Source organism: Bactrocera latifrons, unplaced genomic scaffold, assembly GCF_001853355.1.
Source record: "Bactrocera latifrons isolate USDA-ARS-PBARC rearing strain unplaced genomic scaffold, ASM185335v1 scaffold_4, whole genome shotgun sequence".
NCBI classification, from domain to species: Eukaryota; Metazoa; Arthropoda; class Insecta; order Diptera; family Tephritidae; genus Bactrocera; species Bactrocera latifrons.
The window spans coordinates 827,965-837,558 of NW_017537045.1; the positions used below are offsets into that span (position 1 = coordinate 827,965).

General features: G+C 31.2%; 2 protein-coding genes across 3 annotated transcripts in view; one reads left to right on the forward strand and one right to left on the reverse strand.

Moving 5' to 3' along the window:
- Nucleotides 1-8,136, reverse strand: part of LOC108972447 (serine/threonine-protein phosphatase beta isoform) — an 80,185-nt gene extending 72,049 nt beyond the window's left edge. The window contains exon 1 of the mRNA XM_018939029.1: nucleotides 7,005-8,136. Within this exon, the coding sequence (XP_018794574.1) occupies nucleotides 7,005-7,056 (52 nt within the window). The 5' untranslated portion in view covers nucleotides 7,057-8,136. The remainder of the gene's footprint in view (nucleotides 1-7,004) is intronic.
- Nucleotides 8,137-8,613: 477 nt separating this feature from the next.
- LOC108972483 (protein suppressor of sable) overlaps nucleotides 8,614-9,594 on the forward strand; it is a 14,380-nt gene continuing 13,399 nt past the window's right edge. The window contains exon 1 of one of the 2 annotated variants that reach the window (XM_018939099.1): nucleotides 8,614-8,748. The gene's annotated coding sequence lies outside the window, so the exon portion shown is untranslated. The remainder of the gene's footprint in view (nucleotides 8,749-9,594) is intronic. The other variant, XM_018939095.1, reaches the window with a different exon arrangement.

A 9,594-nucleotide genomic window follows, 5' to 3' on the forward strand; every position in this document is an offset into this window, starting at 1 on the left:
TTAATTTACGAATTATTTTTATTTTTTATTTAAATAAAAGAGCTTAAAAATTTCAAAACAAAAATTTTGAGAAATATCAGACGGAATTTAAAAATAATAAAAATTAAAATACTAAGAAAATAAAACAATAAAAATAAAAATAACGCTTAACTACATTACGTACTTATGCATTCATATGCATATAGCAAACGCGTTTACAAAACGTCCGGTTGTTAACTGGCGCTTAGTTGAAGCACAAGAGTGTAGAGGTACTTTTGGGGCGCAGCAAAATGCAATCACAAATGCTTCGCTGATTTATGAATTATACACACATATATTGTTGTTGTTGCAATTATTGTTTATACTACTATTAATGTGATTTATGGCATTGAAAAGAAAATTTTCAAAACCCCACAAACAGCGTTCGACGGGCGCATGCACGCTGATTGGCTGCTTGCAGTTTATGAGCAAGATTAATGATAACCGTGCTTGTGTAATTAAAGCAACGCGCATAAGTACATTACAGTTGTATGGTATGTAATTTCTCCTAGTGTGTCAAGTGAGCAATGAACTAAAAAATATAGAAATTGGAAGAATTGTTCTTATACTCAGTAATGAGTTAGCACACTGGTGATCCGCTCTCAGATCCATATAGAAAATGTCAGATTGTACTTGAGCCCCGATCAGTTAAAGAAAAAGTTAATGTATTTATGTAGGTATTTTTACACATTTTATGGTTTAACGGTAACGGTTGCCTTATCTTAAGCCGTATTTTCAAAAGTAAAATGATTTATCTTTTAAAGTTCATAAAGCACTACAGTAAGAATAATTTCGAAGGACTTCAAGTTATTGACATCAAACCGAATTCCATATGCAGGTGTTCTAAGCTTGAGGAAGAGACCAACGATTAACAGTTTTCGTAATTATAATGAGGCAAGCAAAAGCCGATTAAAATGCAAAATATTTGGACTTTACCGCCAACCGCAAGTTATTGATTGAGAAAATTTTAGGAAAAGCTCCTACGGGCCTCACGGCAGATGAAAAAGAAAGAAACCGATCAGAACATGAGTTTCGTACTTGAAAGTAAACGGCAGGTAATGACAGATTGTTAATGGCTTCAACAACAGCAATCAGAACCGAAATGAAGCATGATTTTTAAGTCTGGTAATATGCCATAAAACTGTTTCGAGTTATATTTTAAGCTGATACAACAACAGTTGGCGGCGCCGTTTGCAGCAGCTCGGACTGACGTATGGAACGACTTAGCGCATTTTACGTCGGGATCAAAATACAAAATACAGCTTGTGCAAGAACTGAAGCCAAGCGCCCTCCATGGGCTCCAAGAAAATGCCAAAAATCTTCTTTCGAATGAAAATAAACATTAACCTATATATTTAAGTTTGTGTTTTTTTTTAAGTAGATAACCACGAAATGGATTACCATTTATAACCCCTGAAAGATAGAGGTTAAAAGATAATAGGTAATACAACAGATAAAAGATGAAAATAATAGATAACAAATTATAAATCGGATAAAACGTGACAGGTTAAAAGATAATAGATAATAAATTCGTTACTGGTTGAAAGTTAATAGATAACAAAATGTATGAACGATAAAAATTTAAGGATGAAGGGAAAATATGACAGTTAAGACAGACAATTTCATAGTTCCCAAAACAAATCGAACACCACCAAAGGCTTCCTACATTCACTCCATTACTTTGGAATGTCTAAATTTACGCTAAATGCTTCAATTTCACGAAATTAATACTATTTAGAGAATGAAGACATAAAATTACAAATCGAACACGCTTTGAGAAGAAGCAACAACAAACAAAATGAAAGTTAATTAAATAAGAACATTGTCAGAATGAGCAAATGCGAGCAATACGGTAAAAAAAAATATAGCAACAAATTGTATTAAGTCAACGAAAAAGAAAAAAATCAGAAAATAATTGACTTTGTGTGAGTGAGCAAGCTGAAACGCTCCAACAAAAGCTTTATTGGTGAAACGTTTTATAGTGTGTATGTATGTGTGTATGTGTTTACATAGATTCAGTAGATGACTCAAAAAATTATCACTACAGCACGATTTCGTGGAAGATATTTATTTGTACATGTACATATGTATGTATGTGCACTTATGTATATGTGAATATAATATGTTTGCGAACTGCCACTGGCCCGTAACGTCGCTCTGCTGTACTTTATGCCATTTATATTGAGGCATTTATTTTTGGCTATTTTTAGATGAGGACTAAGTAAATCAAAGGCAAACGCAGAATACGTTAAGAATAAAACCGGAAAACAATGTTACACGAAGTATTGTCGAAAGAAAATAAATTGCTGTTAAAGGAATGTACAAATAAGTAAAATTTTAAAAGATAACACAAAATGTAAAAAATTAAAAAGAAAAGTTGATAAAGTGTGATAAATATTAGATAAAAATATATAACATTTGCCCGCCATAACTTGAAAATAAATCATGAACAAACACAAAAAATCGCTGAAAATTATTTCGAGCAAACGCAATTAACAATACACAAACAAAAAATATAAATAAATAATAAACAACAATGTAAACTACAAAATAAAAAAAAAAATTAAAATGAATAAAAAAATATTATATAAAAAATAAATAAAAAATAAAAATTAAAAAAAATAAAAAATAAATAAAAAATAAATAAAAAAAAAATATATAAAAAAAATATATACATACATATGTATGCTAGATTTATACATGTTTACAAAATGCACTTTAAAAACGCATCACTTTAGACAAAATCTGTTGACCCGCAGAAGCGTGCGGTAAAAATCAATGGCGCAGTCAAGGGCAACGCCAAAGGCCGAGCAGGCAAGCCGCCAAGGGAGCAGCGCTCCAGCACTCACTGCGGATAAATGAAAATTCTGCTGTCATTAGTGGCACGCTTGTTGTTACTGTTTGGCAGACGGACAATATATAAATTGGCTGCAGTAAGAAAACAAGACGCATTTGGTTAATTTAAAAATGGCCATAAAATCGCATAAAATGCCAGTACATGTAGACAAATTTAATTTATGAAAGTGCAGACGATGCAGACGATTGTAAAATGAAAACCATAAATGCTAAATTCACATTTCAGCGCAAAATATCAGAAAATAAATAAATTATTCACACATTTAATTTGCGAATTTGTGGCAAAATTCTACACACAGTTGTTATAGCTGGTGCAAACATAAATATTTGTTTGGCATGCAGAGAAGAAGAGGAGAACTGGCGTTTAGCACATTTTTTTTCTTATTATTATTATTATATTTGTTGTTTACAATTAAAAAAAAAATAAAAGTAATTTCATTTGCATCGTAGCCATGTATAATGCCTTTCGCAAATTTAAAACTTTTCAATATAGAAATTCGGTTTGTAGAATCGTAATCCGATTTGAATAATTTATTCCGAGATTTTACCATTACCTCGGACAATATACCATGCCAAATTTCGGCACGATATTTTGTCAAATGAAAAAGTTTTCCACATAAGAACACAGTCTTCATTTAGCTGACTATAGTGGTCCAATATGGGACATATGAGTAGTTTCTATTGGAAAAAAGCACGTGTGCTAAATTTCACTTCGATATCTCAAAAACTGCGGGACTCGTCCGATATATGCAGACAGACCGATGGACATGGCTGAGGCGAGTCAGATAATTTATAAACATTATAACTTGTTAATAATTTTAATATACTAATACAATGTACAATATACATATGCATAAGAAACATATTTTTATACGAAATTATACAATATTTCACTTCTTTCTCTTTTGTATGCACGTTCATGCACGTGCATTTATGTTGGCAATTTTCAAATAAACAGTAATATTCTTTCTAAGCAATATAGTTTATTATTTAACTATTTTTGACATTTGGAAGATGTCTAAATAATCGATAATCGATTGTTATGCATTTTTAAGAATAATCATATGGACGGGTCAAATGTGTAGTATTTAAATAAATAATTTAATAATAAATACGAAGCAAATAATGTCAAAAATTAAAATAAATAATATTAATAATTTTTGTGACCAAAAGTACTTAACATGCATTTTTCTTGTTTTTAATATTGGTTTATTTTTATGGAAATATTTTATATTCAAAAAAACTTCCGCATTCATTTTTGAGTTCAACTTGGGCAAGAAAAAAACTTAAAAGAGTATTTTTATGCACAGTATCATTGTTTTGCAAGTTATATTAAGCTGAAATTAATATTTTAAATTAATATATGTATGTACATATGTACAGCTGCGAGCAATGAAATAATAGTAGGTGTTAGAGCTTTACATATCTGTGAGTTATGTAAAATGCCAAACAACTTTAACATCCATTGAAATGCAAAAGTGGATCATATTTTCCAGGATAGTACTGGAAGATTTTTGCAAGTTTTGTCTATAGGAGATCTTAGTACTTGGTAGCATGATCATGATAACTGCACTTCATCGCTTCTTCAGAGAATCTACGAGACTGTGGCATATTTCCGGTGGTATGCTCTGCCATAATTGCTGCACTACGGTTCACAACTCGGGACCCTTTACCGCCGTATAGAAAAACTTTCGGCACGACTGTCCACAAGATGTTGCGCCATTTCTCAATCGGTCTTTTGGCAAATTTAGGACAACTTGCTATATGATTTTTTTTAATAACGGTACTTATCGAGGACTGCGGACATATAAATTATGTTCATGTAGAAGTCTTCTCACTGTATGAACACCGTAGGCCAGGTTCAGTTCATTCCGAATCTCCATAGCTGACATTCTAGGTCGAGTCTTGGCACATCTTACAACTATTGGTGTAAAATTCTCGGAAAGAATCCATATTGGGCCTTTTTTTTCGTCTTTTTTTATAAATAATTGCATTGTGATTCGTTGTGGCTTAACACCCTACAATTCTTTCCACTCCCTTGTAGGATTTACCATTGTTTATGACAGATTGAATACGTTCTCGTTTTTCGTCACTGCAGTGCTTCCCGCGGCCCAAAAAAAGTGCAAAGTCATATTTTTTTTTTGCTTTTTTTTGTTTGATAAAATTAAATTTTTTTTATTAAAAACTATTGCTCGCTCATAAAAACAGATATCCCAATAAAATTGGCTTTAAAAAAGTAACGGTAAGTAATTCACACTTATTGTTGTATATAACAGGACCGTTATACTTCAGAGAATATAACTAAAATAATGATCGACGGCAATATCATAAAAGAAACAAAATTTAAAGCAAAACTCTCTTGGCCAATAGGCACTACTATTTCAATGCGCGCAACTGTATATGCAGCAATCGAGTTGAAATGTTTCAATATAAACATTTTGTAATTCTTAAACACGCTCTAAGCAAAAAAAAAGCTATACAACAAGGTGAAAGCAGTCAAGTATGATTTCCTGATTACGCTTTGCGATTTTTTGAAAGTTTAATTTTTTTCGAGTGATTTGCTAATTGTACGTTCTAAGCAAATGTCGCCCACGCAAATATTACCTCAATAACTGTGTATATAAATTTATTCCTGTGTATTTCGCCTAGTTGCTCTTGCTTATCTTCGCAAAAAAATATACTTAAATGTGCTTCACTAATATCCCATGAAATGGGTACAGATGCGCGATCATAGTACTTGAGTAGCTATGGCGTTGGCAGTTGCTTTCTCGTCTGCCACCCACCTTCGTCAACGTAACGTCAATGACACTGCCTAACTTGGCACAGCTGTTTTTGATATACTTCATTTTTTGCACGAGCAAAGCGAGAATTTTATTTTATAAAAAAAAGTTTTAGTTGTTTTGCGTTATTATTATTATTTTTTTTTTAATTCTCTGATTCGAGTGAACAAAAAAACGGAGTTTAGCGTGTAAATGATTTTTTCCCAAATGCCGTTTTAATTTCTTTATACAAGGAATTTTTATTATATACTTCCATCCATGTATGTATGTATAATAGTACATAAGTATGTATGTATGTAAGTATCTTGTTGAAAAACTTCTACAAACACCCACATTATATAAAGATGTACATACATACATGCATATATCAGACATCTGTGTAAATACAATTTCTTTCAATTAAATTTACATTTTTTGTATTTAATGGAAATTGTTCTTTAATTGAGATAAACTTCAACTGTAGATCAAGAATAATTAAGTCATTGAGATCAAATATAAGTAAATACATACATATGTATGTGTGTGTGTATAGACTTACATACATATTTGAATATTCTAGTTAAAAATGTGATGTGCGGTGATTAGTCATATACGTGATCACAAATGTCTAATGCAGTTTTATATATAATTTAATAATTTGATTGAATTTTAGCGATTTTTATAAATTACTTTATTTATTTTCAAATTTTTTTATCGTTAATTATTTAAAACTTTGAATAGGTACACCTGTGTGCGCAACAAATATACCGTCATACGTAATCGAGACATAAGAACGTTAATAAACATAAATTGAAAGAACAGTCATACTCTCATTTCTTATAATTAAATGTTAAATTTATAACGGTCTGTCAAAGGACAATTTAAAACCACTAAAGGAAACATCAATTTCGTATAAATTAATAAAAGTAGGTTCTGCATAAATTATAACATTTTGTATATTAAATATCGCAAAAAATTTACATAGCAGTAAATTAGTGTTAAACGCTTTTATTAGAAACAATCGTAAATCAATAGACTAATATGTCATTAGCCGGTGCTCATCACACACAATCAAACAATTGTGAATAGGCTACCGAATGGGAGTAGCGAAACAAATCAAGGGCAAGTAGAAAAGAGCAAAGAGAAAGCAGTAATTTGACACTCACACAACAAAAAGAACATGTGAAAATACCGATACACACACATTCCCGCATTTTAGCAATACTTGAAAAGTAAATAAACAAAATAAAAATCTTTAACATAAAAGGAATATAGTTCAGGGAAAAGGGGCAGAAAATTTAGATATGCAAAAAAATAACAAAATATTAGTTATAAAAATGAATTAACATTAAAAAAGAGTAATGTACTCACGCTCAAGTAGCCGCTGTATTAAACTATCCACATTTAGATCAAAGTCAGCCATTATTGTGAATGTGACGTCTACGACGGATACAACGTGTTTGGTAATAATAAAAACACTCCAGGAACTATGAAAACACCAAATATATTTGTTACACGGCAAGAGTGCAAATGAAGATAACACAAGCCTTTAGTTGCGCTAAACGAAATGCAGCAACAATTTTTCCACAAAACAAAACTGCAGCACGATTAAATGTCAATTAGTCACTGTTGTGTTTGCGATATGGCAAACGCTTGAAATAGAGCAACCACGACACGATCACGGCAATAAAATACACGTACGTTTAAAGTTGTTTATACCGAAATGCCGGAATGAATAAAGGAATTTTCGTACACCAAAATGAAGACACAGTTCAAATAGTTGCACAGGCAGCCAATTATATTAATTGTGAACGTTTCCAACGAGTTGTTGCCAATAAGGAAATTTCTACAAATGCAAATAAATTCTTGTAGTTATGTCTATGGATATCTACAAGTTCCATTTAACATTCGCAAAATTGGTATTTAAATTTGTATAGAAATTTTCGCCTGCGACACGCTCCCGTAAAGAAAAAAGATAATTCAATTGTTGAGAAATTGACACACACAAACAATGCACATATAAAATACACGTCAAAATAAAAACACAATTTGCCAAAATATGTATATATATCAGATAAATATTTCGTTTTCAAACTATAATCACTTTTATGATTTTTGTTTTGTTTCCAATAATGTTTGCAAACTTCAATTACTTTTCATTTTTTCTGGCCGGTTTTTTATTTGTAACACAGTAATAAAATTGTAACTACTGCTTTTCCAGCCGCTCAGGTTATTTTCACAATTTGTGGATTTTCTAAGCGTGACCAAATATGGTATTTTTCAATCTTTATACACACTAAACTTTATGCTTGCATAAACAAATTTTACTGCCACACAAAAGCGCGTTCAATCATTTGCGTTTCAACAGTTGAATAGGTTAATTTTTATTTCATTAATTCACTGCATTTCACTGCTAATAAGTCCATGCTAACGCGAAAATATTTTGATATTTTCCTATTGGATTCTCTACGCTCACTGCAATTGGATTTCAGCCATACACAGGCGATTTGTGCCTGCGATGTATGAAAAGTATCGAGCAAAGTGAAAATTCGTTAGTTTTCAGTAGAGTTGCTTTGCTGTATGCAGGGTTGTATTGCGTTCAGACAGGTTTATTTTAAATGTGCACATAATTTGAATGAAAGTGTTTTGACTTTTCTTTGCATTTTTTTGTTTTTAACTCATTTTATTTTATTCGTTCATGCTATGTTATAATTAACTTTAAAATGCATTTTTTGTAAACAAAAAAAAACTATATTTTTTATACTAGAATTCTCATTCTTATATAGTTCACTGTATTTACTTAGCTGTGGAACCGCAACCTGTATTATACATATGTATGTAGATGGCTGACTATGACGTCATAGTCACTTTCATTTCCCCTCGTTTTTGTTAAAAGGAAATTGAATTCTCTCGCTCTCAGCAATTTACACATGATTCGTGTGCTACAAATCGAGTTCAGGCTAAACCACTTCGTATAATATTCAGATATCAGAGAAAAATGGCTGTTGGTACATAATTGTTGGAAGATTGTCTACGAAAGAATTTGCTGCAATTTTGTATGGAGACATTGTAAAGAAGAGATTTGTTTAAAACAATAATTGTGAATGTTCCTTGGGTAATATATAAAAAATTTTAGTTGATAAATAATTGCCTAATTCCTAGGTTTATGTAATTTGTAAAATGTGTTCCGAGTCATTTTTATTACGTTTGGCAGTTGCTTTGTCGCCTTCATTGTGGGTCCTCCCTTGTGCTTCGTTTCAAAATGAAGCGTAGCCATGAGAAATGCACGAGTGGATCAGATGTCATGTGATATTTTTCCATAGCTACATATATTTTTCGTCGAGAGTATATTGTTTAAAATAATGAAATTTAGCGTAAAAGCTATTTCCGCAAAAAGACATTTGACCAAATATATGGATGTATATTTAATATATGTACGTGTGTCTGTACATATGTATATACGTGGTGCAGACAACTAGATGTACATACATATTTTCGATTTCGTATGTGTATGTATGTTTTCACCTTGGTACGCTTTCGTATACTAAAAATGGCGATTATTCAGTGTTGCAAACGCATATTTCTTAAGCGGGTAAAAATTCAATTAAATGACAGCTGTCGAAGTTCCTGTTTGTGGGGTTTACGAAATGTGACGCTTGAGGAGATTATATACAATTTCAGGCCTACGAACTATTTTTTTGTTTATAGTGAGCGTCTAATGTTTTTTAACAATTTTACATAAAAATCACCTGGTAAGCGTCAAACATATAAAACTAAAATTTTTTTACTAATTATTGCATCTAACATGTCTTTTATAAAATATTAATGTGAATTCATTTGTTTTTAAGTCAAGAAAAGAAAAAAAGCATAGTTCGCGGGAAGTCATTTAGGTTATTTTCGACTCGTATAAAAAATTAGGCTCGAATTGGTTTGCAATTTAAATATTTAAAAACTAATAAAA